General features: G+C 45.7%; 2 protein-coding genes across 6 annotated transcripts in view; one reads left to right on the forward strand and one right to left on the reverse strand.

Moving 5' to 3' along the window:
* Positions 1-264, reverse strand: part of LOC110504680 (phospholipase A and acyltransferase 4) — a 16,771-nt gene extending 16,507 nt beyond the window's left edge. The window contains exon 1 of the mRNA XM_036970267.1: positions 130-264. The gene's annotated coding sequence lies outside the window, so the exon portion shown is untranslated. The remainder of the gene's footprint in view (positions 1-129) is intronic.
* The window catches only part of LOC110504657 (neutral alpha-glucosidase AB), a 22,851-nt gene extending 299 nt beyond the window's left edge, over positions 1-22,552 (forward strand). The window contains exons 1-22 of one of the 5 annotated variants that reach the window (XM_036970264.1): positions 4,068-4,088; positions 5,347-5,457; positions 5,664-5,772; positions 5,926-6,053; positions 6,392-6,571; positions 7,641-7,716; positions 12,552-12,627; positions 12,842-12,938; positions 14,913-15,093; positions 15,251-15,404; positions 16,348-16,583; positions 16,759-16,885; positions 17,017-17,096; positions 17,174-17,314; positions 18,811-19,009; positions 19,229-19,537; positions 19,657-19,733; positions 19,853-19,927; positions 20,088-20,201; positions 20,300-20,412; positions 20,513-20,613; positions 20,845-22,552. In XM_036970264.1, the coding sequence (XP_036826159.1) occupies positions 5,357-5,457; positions 5,664-5,772; positions 5,926-6,053; positions 6,392-6,571; positions 7,641-7,716; positions 12,552-12,627; positions 12,842-12,938; positions 14,913-15,093; positions 15,251-15,404; positions 16,348-16,583; positions 16,759-16,885; positions 17,017-17,096; positions 17,174-17,314; positions 18,811-19,009; positions 19,229-19,537; positions 19,657-19,733; positions 19,853-19,927; positions 20,088-20,201; positions 20,300-20,412; positions 20,513-20,613; positions 20,845-20,954 (2,784 nt within the window). In that variant the 5' untranslated portion in view covers positions 4,068-4,088; positions 5,347-5,356 and the 3' untranslated portion in view covers positions 20,955-22,552. Of the gene's footprint in view, positions 1-146; positions 3,730-4,067; positions 4,089-4,151; positions 4,315-4,345; positions 4,595-5,346; positions 5,458-5,663; positions 5,773-5,925; positions 6,054-6,391; positions 6,572-7,640; positions 7,717-12,551; positions 12,628-12,841; positions 12,939-14,912; positions 15,094-15,250; positions 15,405-16,347; positions 16,584-16,758; positions 16,886-17,016; positions 17,097-17,173; positions 17,315-18,810; positions 19,010-19,228; positions 19,538-19,656; positions 19,734-19,852; positions 19,928-20,087; positions 20,202-20,299; positions 20,413-20,512; positions 20,614-20,844 lie in introns of those variants that run through there. The other 4 variants (XM_021583421.2, XM_021583422.2, XM_036970263.1 and 1 more) reach the window with 4 other exon arrangements.
* Positions 22,553-23,603: the final 1,051 nt, after the last annotated feature.

Below are 23,603 nucleotides of genomic sequence, written 5' to 3' on the forward strand. Positions count from 1 at the left end.
AAGTTATAAGGCTGTTATTGTGCTAAGGTGCTAGATGCAGTGGTCAGCATTTTTCAAGCATATTTATGAAATATTACAGTCTGAGAGAAAATACAATTGATACCAATTGTTTTTAGAGAGAAACTTAACTTTTATCGTGTGTGTAGCCCCCAGGAACTGTCCCAGGAGATAAAATCCTTCATCAGTGGCGTGGACCAGACCCAGGGTCGTAAACTCAGCGTCCGTGAGCATGCCCGCTGTGCCGTGCGTCTACTACGGTCTGTGCCTGCCTGTCGCGGGGCGGTCCTCGAGCACCTAAGGGGCGTGTACAACGAGCACGTCTCAGCCTTTCTTCACAATCTAGAGACAAACGGCGATGGCGACGGGGACTCCAACCTGGAGGATGTCATCACGGAGGTCCATGGCGTCCTGGCGGAGTTCATTAAGCTCAACCCCCGAGCCTGGGCTCCCCTTGTCTCAACCTGGGCTGTAGACCTGCTGGGGCAGCTGAGCTCCAAGCATGCTGGCCGCAGGGCAGCTCCCCACTCCTCCAGCCTCAACGAGCTGCTGCAGCTGTGGATGTCCTGTGCGGCTACACGCTCCCTCATGGAGGCCTATACCCAGTGCCTAGCGGCCATGATAGCCTGGTGTCCTGACCAATGTGTGGACGCTCTCCTGGACACCTCCGTGCAGCACTCCCCCCACTTCGACTGGGTGGTGGCTCACATCGGATCCTCCTTCCCGGGCACCATCATCAGCCGTGTCCTGGCCTGTGGCCTTAAAGACTTCTGCTCCCACGGGACGGCTGACAAGTGTCAGGGAGATAAGAGCAGCCGAGTGCCTAAGATCGGCTCTGTGGTGGGGATCCTAGGCCACCTGGCGGCGCGGCACTCTGACAGCATCCGGCGGGAGCTGCTGAGGATGTTCCAGGAGAGCCTCAGTCCCCCGACTATACCCCCCAGCTCTGGGTCCACCTCCTTGGAGCACTCAGCCCAGCTCCGCAGAGCCACAGTGCCCTTCCTTCTCCAGCTGGCGGCGCTGTCTCCTTCTCTTCTGGGCGCCGTATCTACAGAGCTGGTGGAGTCTCTACGGCCTCCAGTCTTGCTCCAGCTCCAGGCTGTTCTACAGGGCCTTCCCAGGGACGAGCTTGACAACATGCTGGGACTGGCTGTCCACCTCATCGCCCAGAGCCCTGCTGGAGGGGCACGCATCCTCCGCTTCCTAGCTGACACGGCCACTCCCGCCTCTGTCATCATCTCCGGCCCCATGTCTTCCCCTCACGAGGGGGTCCGGGAGGCCTGCGACCTCCTCCTCCAGATGCTCCTGCTGCACCTCCACAAGCTGGTCTACACCCGCTCAGAAGGGGATGACGGCTACTACAGCCGCCCCCACTCTCCCTCCTCCCAGGCGCCCCGTGTGGTCCCCTTCCTAGAGGAGCTGCAGTCCCACGTGGGAGAGCTCTGTGCTGAGATGCTGAGACTGGAGAGGAAGCGTCATCTCTGGCTGCACCAGCTGCTGTGTCTGCTGTGTCTGCTGTCTGTATACGGGGGCCCTAGCGTGGCCACGGAGGCCCTCTGTCAGCTGCTCACCCTGGCCCGGAACCCAGACCAGCTGGCCCTGGCCTGGCAGCTCCACACCCCACTGTCCGCCTGCCTGCCGGGCCTCATCCCTGCCGCAGTGACCCGCTGCGTGGCCCAGATCCATACACACACCCTGGGACCCAGGCAGCTCTGCCAGCTCCTTCTCAACCTGGGCTCTGCCATGCAGAGTGTACAGGAGGAGGAGAGGAGGGGCCCAGGAGGAGGTATGGGAGGAGGAGGTGCTAGTCCTCAGTCCTCCATGCCAGTGCAGGTTGGAGCAGCGGTCTCAGGACACCTCCATGACTTCTGTCCTCTGCTCCTCCACAGTGATCCGGCGGTATCCCACGCTGCCGTGTGGCTCCTGTCCCGCAGCCCCCTCCCCCGTGCTGCCCTGCCTTCCCACCTGTTGCTTGTTTGTCGAGCTGCCGTCACACACTTCTTTCTGGCACTGCGGAGGAGAGGAGAGACAGGGAAGGGGAGAGACGAAGGCCAGGGAGGAGAGGCGGTGAACTGTTCGGTGCTCCTCCTGTCCCGTCTGGTAGGTTACTCCCCTCTAACCCTCAAATGTGTCCTGCAGCACCTGGTGGAGGGAGCTCTACATAAAGGAAACACTGACTTGTTCGGAGGGCAGAGTGAGGACATTGGAGGGGACACCCCCATCTCCCCGTCCCTGGCCCCTGACCGGGTGGGCTCCCTGCTGGACATCAACTGCAGGTTCGGCACCACGGTCAACTTCTCTGGCAGTGTGTGGTCTGTGTTCCATGCTGGGGTGATAGGGAAGGGTCTGAAGCAGCGCAGTGCTACGCCTCACCCTGACGCCGCCAGTGTCATACAGAATGTCCAGACTCTGCTGGCTGTCACCGTCCAGTGCTGCAGTGCACCCTCCGGGAATGGCGGCAACGGTGGAGGCACCCGACACCAGCCCTCCGTTCCAGACGAGCCGCCGCCCATCAACGCTGAGGCGGCCAAAATGATGGCAGTGACGCTGGTGGAGTATATCTGCCCCGACGTGGCCAACGGGGAACTGTCATGGCCGCCAGAGGAACATGCACGCACAACTGTAGAACGTGACATACACATCCGCCGCTGCTTCGAGGCCCACCCTGTCCTCTTCCCTTTACTCCATGTTGTGGCTGCCGGGCGTCCTGCTCTCTGTTACTGTTCTGCGGTGCTCCGGGGCCTGCTGGCCACTCTGCTGGCCCACTGGGAGGCTTCGAGGGAGGCTTTGGCGATGGACTCCCCGTGGCACCTCCAGGCCTCATGCATGCTGGTGTCCTGTATGGGCGAGGGCCAGCTGCTGCCCCCTGTGCTGGGCAACGTCCACGAGGCTTTCCCCTACCTGACGCCGTTCGAAGTGAGGCTTCTCCTCCTGGCTGTGTGGGAATATGTAAGGGGTAACGGCCCCATGCCACAGAAGTTTGTCTTCAGTGCCGAGAAGGGCCTGTTCTGCCGGGATTTCTCGCGGGACGGAGACGTGGCGAGATACGTAGCACCCATTCACAGTGTCCTGCATAAGAACATTGACCGGCTGGGGCATCTATGCTGGCGTTTCCAGCTCTGAACAAGGGAAGGAGAGAACTGATAGAGGGATGGACAGGAAAAAGGTGCAAGAAGTGGGACGGTTGGAATTGTTTGTGAAAGATGAGGATGGGGGTGGTTGGTGATCGGGAATTGTGGAGATGTTGCTTTGCTGTTTTCTTGTTTGTTGCTCTAACTTGAATCTAGATCTGTATGCACTCTGAAGCATAGTTGAGCATATTATATCTACTGTTTATCTTTCTCCTGTTTTGTATCATTTTTATAGATTAAGTATAATTTTTTATGTAGCTGTTACTGTAGGGGGATAAAAACATGTAGTATACCATAAATTAGCAGAAAAGGGAGTGATCATAATTTTGTTGTTTCAAATATCTGGCCTTTGAACTTGACTGTCTACATTTCGAGCTACAGCAGTTCTGAATTTCAATTCAACTTATTTTTTCTTGAATTGAAACAGAAGTACAACTTTGTAATGAGAAGGTACATCAATGATAATGTAATCATTTTACATCAACTAACACAGCCTGCAGGTATATGATGAATCACACAAACATTCCATAAAATGTCTTTACATACAGCACAATTTATGTTTGAACCAGATCTCCTAATAAATGTGCAAGAGTGCAGCAAAGCTGAGACTGTTATTTTGTCAACCTAGAGGGGTATTCTATCAACACTACACCTTTGACACTTAATGGGCCATTTTCAATTCATTAATTGGATTTGAATGAATCTGAATTGACCCCAAATGTGCATGCCATTCTAAACAGCCATACATATCTGTAAAAGATCATTGTCTCTGACTTCCATATGCTCTGTACAAATGTTTCACAATGTAGTTTTATATTGGTAGAGCCTGTAAGTGTGTTTGTCCCTGAAGGAAAAATAAGCAAGTGCAGTGCAACCATAGAGAATTGCTCCAGAACTGACCACCTCAAGCTGACGTGTCCTTGTCTGAGAGGATAAAGAAATACAAGGAGGGGATAAACGGTGAATAATTCCAGAAGACTCATAAATACAATATCAGTTTCAAATCTAAATGCCGATAAAAATTGAATATATATAAATACTGAAAATAATCCACCAATATCGAATTTCGTCCTATATATTTAAAGACTACAAAAAAATATTGTTACTCCACGATATTTGTTAGTTTGAGTGAAACCGGGGTGGGCCAAGGTTGAAACTAAACCAAGATGGCCGCCTTCGTAGTAAGGTAAGACAAAGCATTTCTGCGGTTAAATTACACATTTAACTAGTGGTTTCGAAAAATATTCCGCATGCACAGTAATTCGCTTGCAATATCCAGGAGTAGACAGGTTGAGTTATCTTTTTACTGTCTCTAGCTAGCAGCTCGAGCCTTTAATTGAAATAGCGGCCTGACAGCGCTCTCTAAGCAGCTAACGTTAACCTTTTGGGATGATGATCTATCTAGCTGGATGATGATCTATCTAGCTAGATAATGATCTATCTAGCTAGATAATGGACATACATTGGTAACTATTTCGATCGGTGAAATATCATATGTGCGTATCTCTGTCCTACATCTTGTATTACGACGGGGATTTAGGTAACTAGCAGCCGGTGTTGGCTAACTAGCCAGATTTGACAGGACCAAATCGACGTTAGCAGTTAGCTTGCCAGATGAATAGCTCTAACAGCATTTTAAGGACGCAGCGAGCGCAAATGACAAGAAGCCATGTTAGCCAGATAATAGTTTGCCAAAGATGGCCTTTCTATTAACCATGCATACTAGGTCATTAACATATATAGCTAAGTTAACTAGCTATAACGTTAGTGATTCATAAAACAGTTAGACGAGGTTAATCAACAACAGGATATGGTACCCGGAAGCAGCAACTTCGGGTCCTTGAGTACAACATATATTTTTGTTGTAACCCCAGACAAAAATACTTGATTCAACTTGTCTGAATCACTTCAAAGGTAACGCGTATCTCACATGTGGGGTACAACATTCATGTTGTGACGGGTGTGATTGCTATGATGATTTCCTCCTTTTAATGTGGTGATTGTAGTCTAATCGGGTGCACCAGTTGACCAGTAGAATCAGGTCTGCTTGTCTTGGGGCACAACAGACATGTGCTGTTGGGAGTACTCGAGGATCTCAGTTGGAATATGTTTATGACTTGTTGTCAGCGTTATCTATCACTGTAACGTTTCCAGAGCTGAATGTATGTAGTATTTTTCCACTTAACATTTACTTCCAATTTTCTGTTTCTCTCATCAGCCCTCTCAAGATGGGGCCTCTGTTAGTGTTGTGGCTGGCTGGCTGCCTCAGTGGGACCTGGGCAGTGGACCGGGGGAACTTCAAAACCTGTGACCAGAGTGCATTCTGCAAGTGAGTTCTAGATGATACGCAGCTACACCACTTAGCACCTTCATAGAGATTGTACACAGTCAATGAGAGTAGACTGTCAGTCTAAGTAACTGATGGTAACGTGTAAGTCAACAAGTCTACCTCCATTCTCTTCCACACTTATGGTCCAGTGTTCACAATATGTACCTTAATAAACATGTTTTAACTCTGTGTGTTTGTGCACTCAGGCGTCAGCGAGCGTTAAAGCCTGGCCAGTCCCCATACAGAGCCCTGCTGGAGACCCTGGAGCTCACCAACACCAAACTCACACTGCAGCTCATCAATGACAACAACAAGGTTTGTTAGACACACACACAGACTTTAATTCACAGATGATGTAATATGTTATTGTACATCCATCCATACATGTATTAACAGGTGTGCTGAAACCCCTTTGGGTCCTGGTCTCGTCTTTTTTAACCCCCCCCCACCTCTCCCCCGCTCCCTCAGGTGCGTCTGCTGCTTGAGCTCTATCGTCTCCAGGGCAACATGACCAGGGTGAAGATAAATGAATTGAAGCCACTGAAGCCTCGTTTTGAGGTCCCCGATGTGCTCATCAATGACCCACCCACAGAGCCGTAAGTCTCATAGGGAGCCATCTGGAGTCGTGAATGGGTGACATTGAGCCATGTGGATGGGGAGAATTAAAGAATTGGTTAGGACAGAGACCAGAAATGGAGTTAAAAGGAAATGTAGTTAGTGGAGGAAGCAGGCAAACACTACCTGAGGGCATGCAGTAGATCAATTGCCTGGCTCTCAGTTGATAATATCATAACCTCCAGCACCAAGAGAGAATACATCTGTGAATAGACAGTGGAGACAAGATGGCACAGAATAATTTATTTGTTGGGTGTTTTCTGTTTCTTCCACCCATCAATTTACCTATTTCACACATCTCGTTCTCCTTCTCCTTCAGTTTGTCTCTCCTGTCTCGGGATGAGAACGGGGTGGTTCTGTCTTTGGGGGCAGACTCTCAGCGGCTGATCGTCAGCGCTAAGCCGTTCCGATTGGACATCATGGAAGGGCGGGAGGTTCTTCTGTCACTTAACTCCCGTGGCCTGCTGGCCTTCGAGCACCTCCGGATCCGCAAGGATACGTGAGTCACACCCACATCCCACGCACCCCTCACATCCCACGCACCAACTCACATCCCACGCACCAACTCACATCCCACGCACCAACTCACATCCCACGCACCAACTCACATCCCACGCACCAACTCACATCCCACGCACCAACTCACATCCCACGCACCAACTCACATCCCACACACCCCTCATGTTTCTTTGTTTTCTAGCTTTTTCACTGCTTGCTATTGTGTTCTCCATTTCATTATTATTTTCCTCCATTCTGTCCTGTTCTTCTCTTCTACCTCTCAGCATCTCCTATAAGATAAAAACCAAAGTTAGTAGCATGTGGGAAAACATCAAGTGGGTATTCTCTAGGTAAATTCCTTCACCTTTGTAGGTTTGTATTTGTCTGTGCTGGCAATGTAGGAGTATGGAATTGAGTTGTAGTTTAGACATCCAATAAGTTTAGACATCCAAAAATGACATGACCAAATGGCTCAAGGATGTGGTGACTTGGGCTGGTAGCATTTTCTGAAATATTTTCCTGTCTAGGCATGAAGGCCAGTTCTAGGCTCACTACCATTTGGTCTGCTCTTTACCGGTCATCAGAGGAGATGCTCACATGCCTTTTTCCTCCCACATTTCCACATTTCTCTTGACTTCAAATGTCGTCATGATACAGCCATTTCACCACACTGTTGACCCAACAGTCATGTCATATGTAGAGGCGGCTTAGTCTAATCCCATAGCACTGAGTAGACCACGATGTCTCTCCCCTCAAGGCTTGTTTGTTCTGGTCAGTGTGTGCTTTCACAGGGGTAGTATGCATGTGTTCGCTGAGGAAGTCTGTGTAAGGCAGGGTACCGGTAGTCACTTGCGGGTTAGTCATTTGGTGTTTACATCAAAATAACCACAAGTTATTAGAGTGAAATTTTAAAAGGTTAAGTAGGTTGACACTAACACTTTTGATTCTAGTGCGAAGGCTGTGTGGGGTCATGATTTTCCTGTTCTCTTTTCCATATGTGCCTCTTGTTCCATTTGGAATTTTTATTTACTCAGTTGTCAGGAGGTTATGTCTCTCTCTCTCTCCCACAGCAAGGTAGACCCAGAAGGAACGGAGAATAAAGAAGAAACTGAGGCTGCCAACGAACCGGCAGAAGGAGAGGAAGAGGTATGGGAGGGGTAACGAAGGATTCCCCCAGGCTTTTGATCAGGATCAGTAAACTGAACAAAAGATGCAGTTAAAGGTTTTTTTTAAATATTGCTTTCTGTTGTAACCTTACTGCCCTTGGGCTGAAATCAACCCCTTTCTGTTGTAACCTTACTGCCCTTGGGCTGAAATCAACCCATTTCTGTTGTAACCTTACTGCCCTTGGGCTGAAATCAACCCCTTTCTGTTGTAACCTTACTGCCCTTGGGCTGAAATCAACCCCTTTCTGTTGTAACCTTACTGCCCTTGGGCTGAAATCAACCCCTTTCTGTTGTAACCTTACTGCCCTTGGGCTGAAATCAACCCCTTTCTGTTGTAACCTTACTGCCCCTGGGCTGAAATCAACCCCTTTCTGTTGTAACCTTACTGCCCTTGGGCTGAAATCAACCCCTTTCTGTTGTAACCTTACTGCCCTTGGGCTGAAATCAACCCCTTTCTGTTGTAACCTTACTGCCCTTGGGCTGAAATCAACCCCTTTCTGTTGTAACCTTACTGCCCCTGGGCTGAAATCGAACCCTTTCTGTTGTAACTAGAGATTAAATGGTATGAGAATTTCATATCACGATTATAGTGACCAAAATTATCACGGTTAGCAGTATTATTGCGGTATTGTTAAAACGTGCAGAAAGTACTGATACTCACACACACTGAAATCATTTCACCAAGTTTTATATTGAAAACCAACAAACAATGAATTAGCAGCACTATGCACTTTTTGTGCATAAACATTAAATAATATCATTAAAGATGGCACTATGTGGCCATGAGGTAAAAGTTTCCCTTGTGTAGGTTTTAATGAACACAACCTTAAGTAAGCAAATCAAATGTGCATATAAAAGCAACACAAGTAAAGCATTGTGAATGTAAGAACAATACAACCATATGTAAACACATCCAATGTGGATGTAAGAACAATACAACCATATGTAAACACATCCAATGTGGATGTAAGAACAACACAACCATATGTAAACACATCCAATGTGGATGTAAGAACAATACAACCATATGTAAACACATCCAATGTGGATGTAAGAACAATACAACCATATGTAAACACATCCAATGTGGATGTAAGAACAACACAACCATATGTAAACACATCTAATGTGGATGTAAGAACAACACAACCATATGTAAACACATCCAATGTGGATGTAAGAACAATACAACCATATGTAAACACATCCAATGTGGATGTAAGAACAACACAACCATATGTAAACACATCCAATGTGAATGTAAGAACAATACAACCATATGTAAACACATCCAATGTGGATGTAAGAACAACACAACCATATGTAAACACATCCAATGTGGATGTAAGAACAACACAACCATATGTAAACACATCCAATGTGAATGTAAGAACAATACAACCATATGTAAACACATCCAATGTGGATGTAAGAACAACACAACCATATGTAAACACATCCAATGTGAATGTAAGAACAATACAACCATATGTAAACACATCCAATACAACCATATGTAAACACATCCAATACAACCATATGTAAACACATCCAATGTGAATGTAAGAACAATACAACCATATGTAAACACATCCAATACAACCATATGTAAACACATCCAATGTGAATGTAAGAACAACACAACCATATGTAAACACATCCAATACAACCATATGTAAACACATCCAATGTGGATGTAAGAACAACACAACCATATGTAAACACATCTAATGTGGATGTAAGAACAATACAACCATATGTAAACACATCCAATACAACCATATGTAAACACATCCAATGTGAATGTAAGAACAACACAACCATATGTAAACACATCTAATGTGGATGTAAGAACAATACAACCATATGTAAACACATCCAATACAACCATATGTAAACACATCCAATGTGAATGTAAGAACAATACAACCATATGTAAACACATCCAATACAACCATATGTAAACACATCCAATGTGAATGTAAGAACAACACAACCATATGTAAACACATCCAATATGCAGGTGTTGACATTAAACACAAAATGTAAACAAATCAAATGAACAGCACTGATTTTATGTCCGTTCTCTCCATAAAGAAACAAGGTGCTGCTGGCCTAACATCCTGTATGTATGCGTCGTTCACTTGAGATTGAAATGTAAAAATGTCAGCATATTTACTTTGTCTGGTTTAAGTAGTGATCTGCGAGGGGAGACTATGTGCCCACTGGCACTGAACACTGATGGCACGCTGGTTGCTGGGATGTACAAAAGCTTCCTGGCAACCGTGGCAAGGTGAGGCAGCTCTGATACATGGTGGTTCCACACCAGTGGATCCTCTTCTGCTGGAATGGGTGGCAGAGACAGGTAGACCTTGATCTCTTCTTTCACTCTGTCTTCTGGGGAGGTTGGAATCTGACCCTCTTCACCTCTCTGCTGACTTGTTGAGGTAATCTTTCTCAGCAACTCAGCCAGGCCTTTCCCCTCTGATGCCGCTGTAGGGGTGGTGGAGGTGCTGCTGGTGCTTTGTGGTTCTTCCCTGACTTGTGCAGCTGCCAGCTTCAAGGCCTCCTGAACACAGCTGTCAGTGTCAACTTTTGCAGCCTCAGGCTCACCTAAAAAGCTCCCTTTGAAGCAGGGGTCATTGAAACAAGCCATGTGCCTGACTCTTTGCCTAATGTGTATCTGTTGTTAAGCTCTTCTCTCATTACCCTTTTCATCTCCTTGGTCAGGGATGGATCCATATCCTTTTCCACCAGAACATCACGGGTGATGTGGTTCAGGACAGGCTTGATGGTTGACAGTGTCACTCATGTCTGAGGCAAGTGCATCTGTAAACTTGCTCAGAGGTTCAAGGAGCTGGCACAGTTGCTTCCATGACACTTATGTCGGCATCCATGGCCATCAGGTGCCATGTTCCTCTTTCTCCAGCCAGTGTCACACAGGCTGGCTGCTGTTGGCTGAGGAAACGCTCCAGCATCTTGTATGTAGATCCCCATCCGGTCACCACATCATGGATCAGAGCCTTCTGTGGCATGTTAAGGGCAGCTTGCTTTTCTCTCCGTTCTCTCCTTCCAGCTAAGTGAGAAGCCTTGGACCAGATGACAGCAGGCCTTGACTGTTGTGTCAACTCTCTGAATTTTCAGAGCCTTTGAGATGGCCAGGTTCAAATGATGGCCAAAGCACCCAAGCCACAGATCTGGGAACTCTTCAAAAGCCCTGGTCATGTTTGTTGTGTTGTCTGTGGTTATGCAGACCAGGTCTTTGTTGCTGATCCCCCACTCTTCCAGCATATTCTCAAACTGTGAGCCGAGTGATCTTCTGGGAAGAACTGTGTCTCCAGGCAGTTTTGATTCCAGTTGCCAGTCTGGGGTGAGGTAATAGATAGTGAAGCTGATGTATGGTTGACCACCCCGGATTTCACTGGTCCAGAGGTCAGTAGTTGCAGCAAACCATGTGCCTTGAGCCAAACCTTTTCCAACATCAGCTTTAACCCGGTTATACAGGTTTGGGATTTCAGTCTTGGAAAATAATGTTTGTGATGGCACGTTGTAGTGAGACACGGCCACCTTCATCAGCCTCAGAAAGCCAGGCCTCTCAACAATTTGAAATTGCATCATGTCCTTTGCAATGTAATATAAAAGGGCTGCAGTGAGGTCTTGAGCATGTTTTGATGTGGGTGCATAAGCGTCACAGCTGTCGATGAGGGACCGGTAGCATCACTGGGTTTGCCTGCTGCACTCCCGCTCTGTAAACAAGGGAATAGCACATGTATTATTATTGGTGTTACATTATAATTATTCACACACAGTCTATCTTCTGTGTTGCATTTGAGTATATGTAATGGCCTCATCCACAATTTACATAAATACAAATGAGTCTTAAGAAGACAGTGGTAGTTATTGCAATGAGCCCAACAATTGACATAAATACAGGAGTCTTGTACAGGAGTATATAGTGTTTCTCCTTTTGGAACACTTTTATAACCAAGTCGATGACTGACGGATTTTAATTGAACAAAATGTTGGTTGGGTGATTAAACTGCATAACGTGTTATCGTGTGCAATGGGCGAATAGTCTGCAGACACACGGCGCATACAGCAGAAGAACAACGTAGTGTTTTTACAAGAGTAGGAAACACTGACATTTTCCGTTTACATTATTGACAAGCTATTAGCAAGTTAGACAGACACCATGACATTTTCCCCCGTTCAAAGTCCCTACATCATGCATTGAGCTAAAACTTAACTTACTCTGCATTCGCTATAAAGTAGTGGGTGGTGGTTACGAAGATGACTCAATAGATTTGAGTTGTTGCCCCCTTATATGCATTTTTTGTTGTTGCGTATTCTGCAGACAGGGTGACCATCTTCGATTAAGTTTCCCTCGGCACTCTTGTAAAACCCAAAATACGACCACACTTCAGATTTGGTCCTCTTAGACGGCAGAAAAATCTCCCGAGCGCTGTCACTGCCTTCCGCCATGTTTTCACACAAAACAAAACCCACGTTGCATGCTGCGCCAGACTGTTGCTAACTTTGGTTGATGTTGGACAGTGTTTACCGTGAGTTTTTCAAACCGTGGTAATCAAACACGGTTTTAATGATTTATTTAAAATTTGAAACGGTAATACTAACCTTCGGGAATTTTGCCATGGTTTATCGTGAAGCCGGTAACCATTTCATCCTTAGTTGTACCATTACTGTCACTGGGCTGAAATCAAACCCCTTGTTGCTTTTCCCATTCTCTCTCGCACCACAAGGCTCCTCTGCAATTATTTCCATCTGTCTCCTCTTTTGTTCCTTCCTTCCTTGAAGGCGAAGGAGGATGAGAAAGTGGAAGATGGAATGTGGGAGGAGACATTCAAATCGCACACAGACAGCAAACCCAATGGTACGTATACTTTTCTGTGGACCCGTAATTTCAATTGACAGGTGAAAGAGGCGGCTTGCAGTTGAGTACTTGGTATTCTGATCCTGAGTACTCACCGCTCATCTCCTGGAGATATTATTTTATGATTGGATGAGTTTTATGACTTGCGTTAGGCACAGTGACTAGTCAGTGTTGTTTTTCTGAGTGTATCTTGATTGGCTGTTATCTCTCTTAGGCCCTTCCTCCATCAGTCTAGACTTCTCTCTGCCAGGGGTGGAGAACGTCTATGGAATCCCAGAACACGCAGACAGCCTCAAACTCAAAGCCACTGAGTAAGTGACTGACATTGACCATGACATTGGTTAATCCGCCATCGATAAAAGACAGTACTGTACAGCCGTATTCATCGGCCTGGCCTAGGTTTTCGACTCAACAGCCACATTCTTATCGGCAGACTCAACAGCCTTGGTTTCTCAAATGACTGCCTCGCCTGGTTCACCAACTACTTCTTAGAGTTGAGTGTGTCAAATCGGAGGGCCTGCTGTCCGGACCTCTCGCAGTCTCTATGGGGGTGCCACAGGGTTCAATTCTCGGGCCAACTCTTTTCTCTGTATACATCAATGATGTCGCTCTTGCTGCTGGTGATTCTCTGATCCACATCTATGCAGACGACACCATTCTGTATACATCTGGCCCTTCTTTGTGTAACGGATGTGAAACGGCTAGCTAGTTAGCGTTGGTGCGTGCTAAATAGCGTTTCAATCGGTGACGTCACTTGCTCTGAGACCTTGAAGTAGTGGTTCCCCTTGCTCTGCAAGGGCCGCGGCTTTTGTGGAGCGATGGGTAACGATGCTTCGTGGGTGACTGTTGTTGATGTGTGCAGAGGGTCCCTGGTTCGCGCCTGGGTATGGGCGAGGGGACGGTCTAAAGTTATACTGTTACATTGATGCACACACATTTGGACACTGTGTTAACTAACCTCCAGACGAGCTTCAATGCCATACAACACTCCTTCCGTGGCTTCCAACTGCTCTTAAATGCAAGTAAAACTAAATGCATGCTCTTCAACCGATCGCTGCCCGCACCTGCCCGCCCGTCTAGCATAACTACTCTGGACGGTTCTGACTTAGAATATGTGGACAACTTCAAATACCTAGGTGTCTGGTTAGACTGTAAACTCTCCTTCCAGGCGCACATTAAGCATCTCCAATCCAAAAATCTAGAATCGGCATCCTATTTTGCAACAAAGCATCCTTCACTCATGCTGCCAAACATACCCTCGTAAAACTGACTATCCTACCGATCCTTGACTTCGGCAATATAATTTACAGAATAGCCTCCAACACTCTTCTCAGCAAATTGGATGCAGTCTATCACAGTGCCGTCCGTTTTGTCACCAAAGCCCCATATACTACCCACCACTGTTACCTGTATGCTATCGTTGGCTGGCCCTCGCTTCATATTCGTCGCCAAACCCACTGGCTCTCCAGGTCATCTATAAGTCTTTGCTAGGTAAAGCCCCGCCTTATCTCAGCTCACTGGTCACCATAGCAGCACCCACCCGTAGCACGCGCTCCAGCAGGTATATCTCACTGGTCACCCCCAAAGCAAACATCTCATTTGGCTGCCTTTCCTTCCAGTTCTCTGCTGCCAATGACTGGAACGAATTGCAAAAATCACTGAAGCTGGAATCTTATATCTCCCTCACCAACTTTAAGCATCAGCTGTCAGAGCAGCTTACCAATCATTGCACCTGTACATAGCCCATCTGTAAATAGCCCACCCAACTACCTCATCCCCATATTGTTATATTGTTTTTTTCCTCCTTTGCACCCCAGTATCTCTACTTGCACATTCATCTTCTGCACATCTATCACGCCAGTGCTTAATTGCTAAATTGTAATTACTTTGCCACTATGGCCTATTTATTGCCTTACCTCCCTTATCTTACCTCATTTGCACACACTGTATATAGATTTTCCTATTGTGTTATTGAATGTACGTTTTGTTTATTCCATGTGTAACACTGTTGTGTCGCACTGCTTTGCTTCATCTTAGCTAGGTCGCAGTTGTAAATGAGAACTTGTTCTCAACTGGCCTACCTGGTTAAATAAAGGTGAAAAAACAACAACATTGAGACAGTAGTTAACTAAGAACTAGTGTATGTATTTTCTAACGGTGCAGGACATCCTTATATGCATTTGATTTTATCTTTTTCAACATTGTGGGTTGAAGATTTTTAAATAACACGAAATGACCGACTATATGACAATACAATAATATATATATACTTATGCGTTTTCCAGTGGAGGGGATCCATACCGGTTGTTTAACCTAGACGTGTTCCAGTATGAGGTGTTCAACCCTATGGCCCTGTACGGTGCCATTCCTGTCATGCTGTCTCACAGTGCACAGCGCACCATGGGCATCTTCTGGCTCAACGCTGCTGAGACCTGGGTGGACATCAGCTCCAACACTGCCGGCAAGGTAAGACCGACACACACACACAGTCAGTCAATCCTCTTTCTCCAGGTTCTGAGTGAGACAAACACATCTGAGCCACCCTGTGTATAGACATTGAAGGGTACAGTCAGAGAGAACACACACCCTCTTACCCCTATGCTGGTTCTCTCTGGTGGTGCAGACAGTGTTTGGCCAGATGCTGGACTACGTTCAGGGCTCCAGTGAGACGCCACAGACAGACGTGCGTTGGATCTCAGAGAGCGGCATCATCGACGTCTTCATCATGCTGGGACCCACTCCCACTGATGTCTTCTCCCAGTACGCCTCACTCACAGGTCAGACTCCCACTACAGAAACCCAGTTCATATTCCCAGTCCACCAGTCTATTTCCACTTCCTTCATCACCCTCACACACCTAGTCTCTCTAGGCAGACGGTTTTCTTCCGGCAATGTATCATCGCTCCAGCTAAAAGTTCTGGCATCAATTGGGACCGAGAGGACCAGTCACATCGCTGCCGTATCCGCTTGTTGCCCTAGCTATAAATTAGCATAATTCCCACCCGAATTTCAAGGCCCGCTTAGAGTTGTCTATCTGAAGAGCAGGTTGGCATTTATTGAGATGACTCATGTACTGTAGGCAGCTCTGCAGGGTAGTTTTAAAAAAAAAGTATTGTTATTATTTGTTAACCATTTAAATAGGCGAGTCAATAAAGAAAACAATATTTGTATTTACAATGCTTTTCAAACCCTACCCTAACCCGGACGACGATGGGCCAATTGTGCGCTGCCCTATGGGACTCCCGATCACGGCCAGTTGTGATACAGCCCGGGATCGAACCAGGGTCTGTAGTGACGCCTCTAGCACTGGGATGCGGTAGACCGCTGCGCCACTCGGGAGCAGGGTAGTCACTAGCTGGAACGGTCAGCTGGCATGGCCACAGTCATAAAATCAGATTTTTACCTTAACCATACTGCTAACCTGAGACCTAACCTTAAATTAAGAACAAAAAAGCTAATTTGTGTTTTCAGGAATAGTTAATATATATAGATCTCTCTCTCTATATCCGCTCAACTCTGCCTTCAGGACAAGATTCGTCCCAATAAACGTCAACCAACGTCTTGGGAGGCCACTCCCCAGAATATTTTTCTCCCATTTCAAATGTCATAGAACCTTTGCATATAGGTACCCTTCCCTCCCCTGTCTGCGCTGGCCTGCCACCAGGATCCGTCATAATACAACTATCTGCATATGACCACCCAGCTCTCTCCCCCCACCAGGTACCCAGGCCTTCCCTCCCCTGTCTGCGCTGGCCTACCATCAGTGCCGCTGGAACTACAACGACCAAGAGGATGTGGCGGCGGTGGACCAGGGCTTTGACGACCACGACATCCCCTACGACTTCATCTGGCTGGACATAGAGCACACGGACGGCAAGCGCTACTTCACCTGGGACCCTCACAAGTTCCCCCAGCCCAAAGACATGCTGCAGGGTCTTTTAGACAAGAGACGCAAGGTGAGCACATTAATGTGTTACAGCTGTCTGGCCAGGGCTCCCTTGTAGTAGATGTTTCTGGGTTCTATCGACTGGATGAATGGAGAAAGTAAAAGGTTCTGAGACACGTTGACAAGTCATCTCGTTTCATTTTTGCCAATTTCCTTCTCCCTCATGTTCTCCCTGTACGATTTAGATGGTGACCATTGTGGACCCCCACATCAAGGTGGACAGCAGCTACAAGATCCACAATGAGATCCGCTCCAAAGGCTTCTACGTCAAAAGCAAAGATGGCGGAGACTATGAGGGCTGGTGCTGGCCTGGTAAGAGATGGCGAAATTGGTCTGACCCACAATCAAAGAAAGGGAAGCAAATGAATTGCAGCTACACATTGCATAAAAACACATTGCAATTACTCAACATCTCCCTCTAATCTTTCCTCATTCTATTGTAGGTAATTCTGGTTACCCAGACTTTACGAACCCTGAGATGAGAGCTTGGTGGGCCAGTATGTTTGCCTACGATCAGTATGAGGTAAGTCCATTCTGCCCGGGTTTGACCTATGTGTCGTTCTATTGATGAAATATCTCTTCCCCCATCTCTGATCTCAGGGTTCCATGGAGAACATGTATACATGGAACGATATGAACGAGCCGTCAGTGTTTAATGGACCAGAGGTCACCATGCATAAAGATGCCCTGCATGGGAACTGGGAGAACCGTGACCTCCACAACCTCTACGGATTATACGTGGTGAGTGTTTGCCTGTGTTGTATGGGCACATCTTCACTCTAGTAGAACTTGGACTTGCAATGGTAGACTTTTTCTTGAATAATAGAGTCACACATTATATATCTAACCCAGTAATGTATTGGTTGAAACACCGTCTCTGCATCATTTTGCCTTCAGGGTGATAACCTGATTCAAGCATTCATGACATGTAGACAAAATATGCAATTAGTGCAACCATTGACAATAGAGAAGGGTGTGTCATATTTATTAAGTTGATTAGAATGAATTGAGTGAAACTGTTAAAAGACAATAGGTTACAGCATATATAATATGTTATCATATGGAAACATAATTAGATATTTTACATAATATTAGCATCAACATACATTGTTTAATTGAATTTCACATACCACCCTGCATACCACTGCTGGCTTGCTTCTGAAGCTAAGCAGGGTTGGTCCTGGTCAGTCCCTGGATGGGAGACCAGATGCTGCTGGAAGTGGTGTTGGAGGGCCAGTAGGAGGCAACCTTTCCTCTGGTCTAAAAAATAAATACAAAATATCCCAATGCCCCACAGCATGATTGGGGACACTGCCCTGTGTAGGGTGCTGTCTTTCGGATGGGACGTTAAACAGGTGTCCTGACTCTCTGAGGTCATTATAGATCCCATGGCACTTATTGTAAGAGTAGGGGTGTTAACCCCGGTGTCCTGGCTAAATTCCCAATCTGGCCCTCAAACCATCACGGTCACCTAATAATCCCCAGTTTACAATTGGCTCATTCATCCCCCTCCGCTCCCCTGTAACTATTCCCCAGGTCGTTGCTGCAGATGAGAATGTATTCTCAGTCATCTTACCTGGTAAAATAACGGATAAATTAAAAATTAAATGTCATTGTTTCCAATGTCATTTTTGTTCCATATAATAATTTGGTTCAACCATAATGCATAATAAGCATCACCAACAGGGGGAACATATTGAGCTGTAGAAAGAATACATTTTAAGCAATAAGGCCCAAGGGGATGTAGTATATAGCCAATATACCATGGCTAAGGGCTATTCATTTGCGTGACGCAACGCAGAGTTTCTGGAGACAGCCCTTAGTCGTGGTATATTGGCCATATATCACAAACCCCAAGGTGCCTTGTTACTATTATAATAAACTGGTTACCAATGTAATTAGACCAGTAAAAATAACTTTTCATAACCGTGGTATATGGTCTGATATACCACGGCTGTCAGCCAATCCGCATTCAGGGTTCAAACCACCCCATTTATAATAATAATTTATTAGACTTGTTCATAAAGAAGAGAGAATAATTGTTAATGAGAAGGGCCTGAGATCAAAGTCAATATTCAGACCACTAGGGGTCAATGTTTTTAGACAGGATATCCAGTAAGCCTCCCTCTGTAGTAGTAGGACCTCCATTTTACCTCTACTTTTTTTTGAAGAAATTACTGTTTATGTTTCTACCGAGCTTTGCTGCTTGAACTTGCAGTAACCACCTCTTCCCTCAGCAAAGGGCCACAGCAGAGGGACTGATTGAGCGCTCAGGGGGAGTGGAGAGACCTTTTGTCCTGGCCAGAGCCTTCTTTGCTGGCTCCCAGCGCTACGGTGCTGTGTGGACAGGTGATAACGCTGCTGAGTGGGAACATCTGAAGATCTCCATCCCCATGTGTCTCAGTCTGGGCCTGGTTGGTGTCTCTTTCTGTGGAGGTGAGTCGGACTCAATACCACTATTTTCCCCTCTACTAAAAGCCACAGCTAAGCAATTAATACATCAGAAATATTTTGCTACATTTTATTTTGGTGTTATCTGCTTTTTTACATGACTTGTTTACATTACATTATTACCGTTCGTTGCCTGTTTGTTTACATCTCACTACATTGTTATCTCTGTACCACTCCTCATCCTCCTCTCTCCCCCTCTCCTAGCTGATGTGGGTGGCTTCTTCAAGTCTCCCAGTACTGAGCTCCTGGTGCGTTGGTACCAGACGGGGGCGTACCAGCCCTTCTTCCGAGCCCATGCCCATCTAGACACCCCCCGCAGGGAGCCCTGGCTGTTTGGCCCCGAGAACACTGCTCTGATCAGGGAGGCTGTCCGCCAGCGTTATGCCCTCCTGCCCTACTGGTACCAGCTGTTCTACCACGCCCACCACTCTGGCCAGCCCGTCATGAGACCTCTGTGGGTGGAGTATCCTCAGGATACGGCCACGTTCTCCATGGATGACCAGTTCCTGCTTGGTGAGTGAGATCCTGTTATTCCCTAGTATAGCTCAGTGTCAATAGATATTCCTGTCTTTACGTACCCTTTATGACTGATACCATGACTGAGTCACATTCCTTCTATCCTGCTGTTTCAGGGAGAGATCTGCTGGTGCACCCTGTGACTGAGGAGGGGGCTAGGGGTGTTACTGCCTACCTGCCTGGAAAAGGAGAGGTGAGTCTCTCTCAGGAACTGTCATAACATTATGTCACTATTATAACAGTCTTATGTAGGTTATATGTCAGCCGTCTAATTGAAACCCTCTCCTAGCTGCTCTGTTCTGTGTCCTTCAGGTCTGGTTTGACGTCCACACGTTCCAGAAACACAACGGAGCCCAGAACCTCTACATCCCTGTCACCATCAGCTCTGTAAGAAACTCTACAACACACTCACTAACAACCAGTCAGTCACGCCCTACATGCTTAGTTAAACAGTCACATACAGTTAAGACCATATCCTGAAAGTTCTGTTGAGAGAACTGGGTAAGATTGGAAAGACACTCCCTGACTGACTCTCTCTCCTTACCAGATTCCGGTATTCCAGCGCGGTGGTTCCATTATTTCCAGGAAGGCCCGGGTTCGAAGGTCATCTTCATGCATGGAACACGACCCCTACACCTTATTCGTTGCTCTCAGCCCCAAGGTAACACAAACACACACTTTGTCACTTATACTGTTGCCCCAAATTTGGATGGGTTCAGGATTTGACCTTTAAACATTTTCAAATGTTATGTCTGTTAGCGATTTGCCCAGGGTGAGCTCTACATAGACGACGGCCACACCTTCAACTTTGACAAACAGAAGCAGTTCATCCACAGAAGATTTTCCTTTGCCAATAACGCCCTGTCCTCCAGGTCTGTCAAATCATTTCTCTCACATATTCTGTTTATTTTTGTTGTTACTCTCCTTGATTTTTGTCTATGTTGAATGTAACTGAATTCTCTCTCCCTGCAGGAACCTGGCCCCTGGCTCTCAGTTCACCACTTTTTCCTGGGTTGAGAAGATTGTCATATTGGGGGCCAGTAAGCCCAGCAAGGCCACTCTGAAGACACCTGGTGAGTTTTTCCAGTGTCTTATTCATATTATGGGTTAGTGTACCAAGTTAAGATGCCAGTAAGTCATTGTGTTTGAATGTTTCCTGTTTTCACACCCAAGTAGGCAATTATGAGATGGAAACAGTTGGCCAATAAACTGTATTTCTTTGTGGTTATTGATTACTGTGTGTATAATGGCAGGTCTGTCTCAAATGACTGTTATTGATCTATTCTGATGTCTTTTCTCTGTAGATGGCAAGGAGAGTCAGCTGGAGTTTGAGTTTGATGCCTCCATGTCGGTGTTAACCCTTCGCAAGCCGGGTGTCAACGCAGGGCTGGACTGGACTGTGGTGCTTCAGTAACAATGAAGAAGGGGGAGGACGACGATGACTGAGCGAGAGATGGAGGAACTTAGTGGACACGGGTTGCAATTGTAACGCACCAAGCAAGATATTTGTCCAACTGCTTTAATGTGGTGCACAGACTGGACAAGGGATAAAGGACTATCCGAACACACAATATTTCATACCAAGCACACAATATTTCATACCAAGCTTGCATACAAACACTGCCTGTAGATCTAAAACCGTGTCTCTTCCATGTCCATCTTGCGGTCAGTCAAACTGACAGTTGGTCAACTTACTGAAGGGTTGCTAGGTAGATTTATTGTTAGTTGCATTTTAGGGAAATTCTTCACAGTTCAAATCATGATGTTGTAGTGAATGTTTGGAAGTACTCAAAGACATTCAAGTCTGATGGATGATTATTTTAGGTTTTCCGTCAAGTATGCTTTAGATGTAAGCGATCATTTAATAAGTTTGCTGACAACAAAATGAAGACACTCATTCAGAGGCTGTAGTGTAGTTAGTATGTGTTAATAATTCCATATCTGGCCGTGTCTTATGACTTTAAATTCTTATTTCTTCTTATTTCATGTTTTCATTCCATTACCCCCTGTAATTACTGAAGAGCAATCAACAGGATAGCCAAACCTCTCCCTTGACTTTCAACTCGTGCCACATTCTATTTAGTTTGATTAGAAACTCCACCAAGCAACAATGCAGCACTGATCCAAGACGATCTGTAAATGTTGTGGCATTTCTCTTCTTATTGCCATAAGGTGTATTGAGTCTTACCTCTGATATCCCTAATTTAAGGTTACTCATTCCTCCTAATTTATCCCCAAATTAGTTTCTGATAAGATTGTGTGCACTTACATCAGTCATTACTATGCCATGTTTTTATGTACTTGTGGTAAAAGACAAACACATGGTCAGTAACAACTTAATGGAAGAGGATTTGGCTTTTTAAGTTTGCTCATATTGGAATTATTCAGGGGTTAGGACCACTGACTTTGTGGAAACTCATCCTAATAACATGTTTCTGTTCTGACTTGTTCAATTTGTTTACTTGATTATCAAATGCACTTGAGAGGAAGGTGAGAGCTTTTTTTTCCCCAGATTGAACTCAAAGCAGTTAGGGTCAGGCATTGGGGTTAATTTGTGGGTTGGGGTTCACGGTCCAGTGTCTTCAGTGTCTCTTGCTCTTAATATTTTTCATAAAATGTGTCAATGTATTAAATGTGACTAAGGAAATAAATAATGATATATTCAGTTAGTTTACAAAGATGCAGTTCACTCTGGAGACAAGGGACCGGTCCTGGTTGATAATAGCACCTCTTTATGGGGTTTTTGCGTTCCCTACTGTCCTTGGCGATAAAGCATTTTAGAATAGTTTTTCTTGATTTATTTTGTGGTTGAGAATTAAAATCTTACTGCAACATTCTCAGCAAGTGTGTTGGAACCAGGAAGGAAGGAGGCCAGTTGTATGTGATAAGATGGCAGACCAAGTGAAAATAAACGTGACCAAATGTGAGAGAGCATTGTTGTTTTTAATCAAATGAATTCATGCAGCTTACGTAGATAGGGGTAATAATAAAGTAACTACATTCCCAATCAAATGTCTGTTGATTTATTGTACATAAGAAATATATTTTGTAAACTTAAAGCTTTTCAATACAATTGTGCCTCGAATACGAATTTGGACTACAATAATACCGGACGTTTTTAAGAAAGGCTGGTTTATATTATTCCTATGAATATTTTCTGTGAAATATGTCAACTGACCCTAAAACAACGCTCGGTGCCAATTTTATTCGGTCAATGCTTTTCGGGAACCTAGGAACATATCTACTATCCTAAACCGTAACCCAGATATGCAACATCACGAGACTTCCGAAAACACTTGCAAAATAGACCCAACAGACCCCGCCAGGGTTTGGGGTTTGAGTTGTCAATGAGAAGTGAAAAATTATTCCTTAAGATAATTTTCTCGAAATCTAAAAGCACAACCTAGATTCGAGCCAATTAAGTAGTTGAACATGTTATTTCTCCAACCTCGTGAAGTGACATGTTTTAATTTCCGTCAAAAACAACTTTATATCGAAGGAGTTTTGATTTGACGGACTGCACATGTGCAGTTCGACGGGAGACGACCTTTAGACCCGATTACTTGTTTCACCACAGGTGGCCGGTGGCACCTACATTAGGGAGGACGGGCTCATATTACTGGCTGTAGCGGAATAAATGGAATTGAATCGAACACATTAAACACAGATTCCATTCGTTTGATACCATTCCAAGCCATTATTAAGAGCCGATCTCCCTTCAGCAGCCTTGCGGTAGACGTCATGAGCTTTGCTAGCCAACGTCGCAATGACATCGCCTACAAGTGTGATCGGGGATTTCTATTGAATAAGCAGTTTTAGCCTATATTCATACTGCACGGTTTGTGCCGCAAATGTAACACCGACTCTAACCTTAACCCATTTTAAATGTCAACTTCAATGGAGTAATGGGGAGTATGGCCGTCCCAAGGACCCCGGATAGCACGGACCAATGTTACCACAGCCACAAAGTCTAAATGGGCTATATCGTCAACGTTCATGAAAACAAACATATCTTCAGTCTAAATGTAAAGTTACGGTTAGTGGTTAAGGTTAGGGTTAAAAT

This window comes from Oncorhynchus mykiss, chromosome 31 (genome assembly GCF_013265735.2).
Source record: "Oncorhynchus mykiss isolate Arlee chromosome 31, USDA_OmykA_1.1, whole genome shotgun sequence".
In the NCBI taxonomy this organism is placed as follows: Eukaryota; Metazoa; Chordata; class Actinopteri; order Salmoniformes; family Salmonidae; genus Oncorhynchus; species Oncorhynchus mykiss.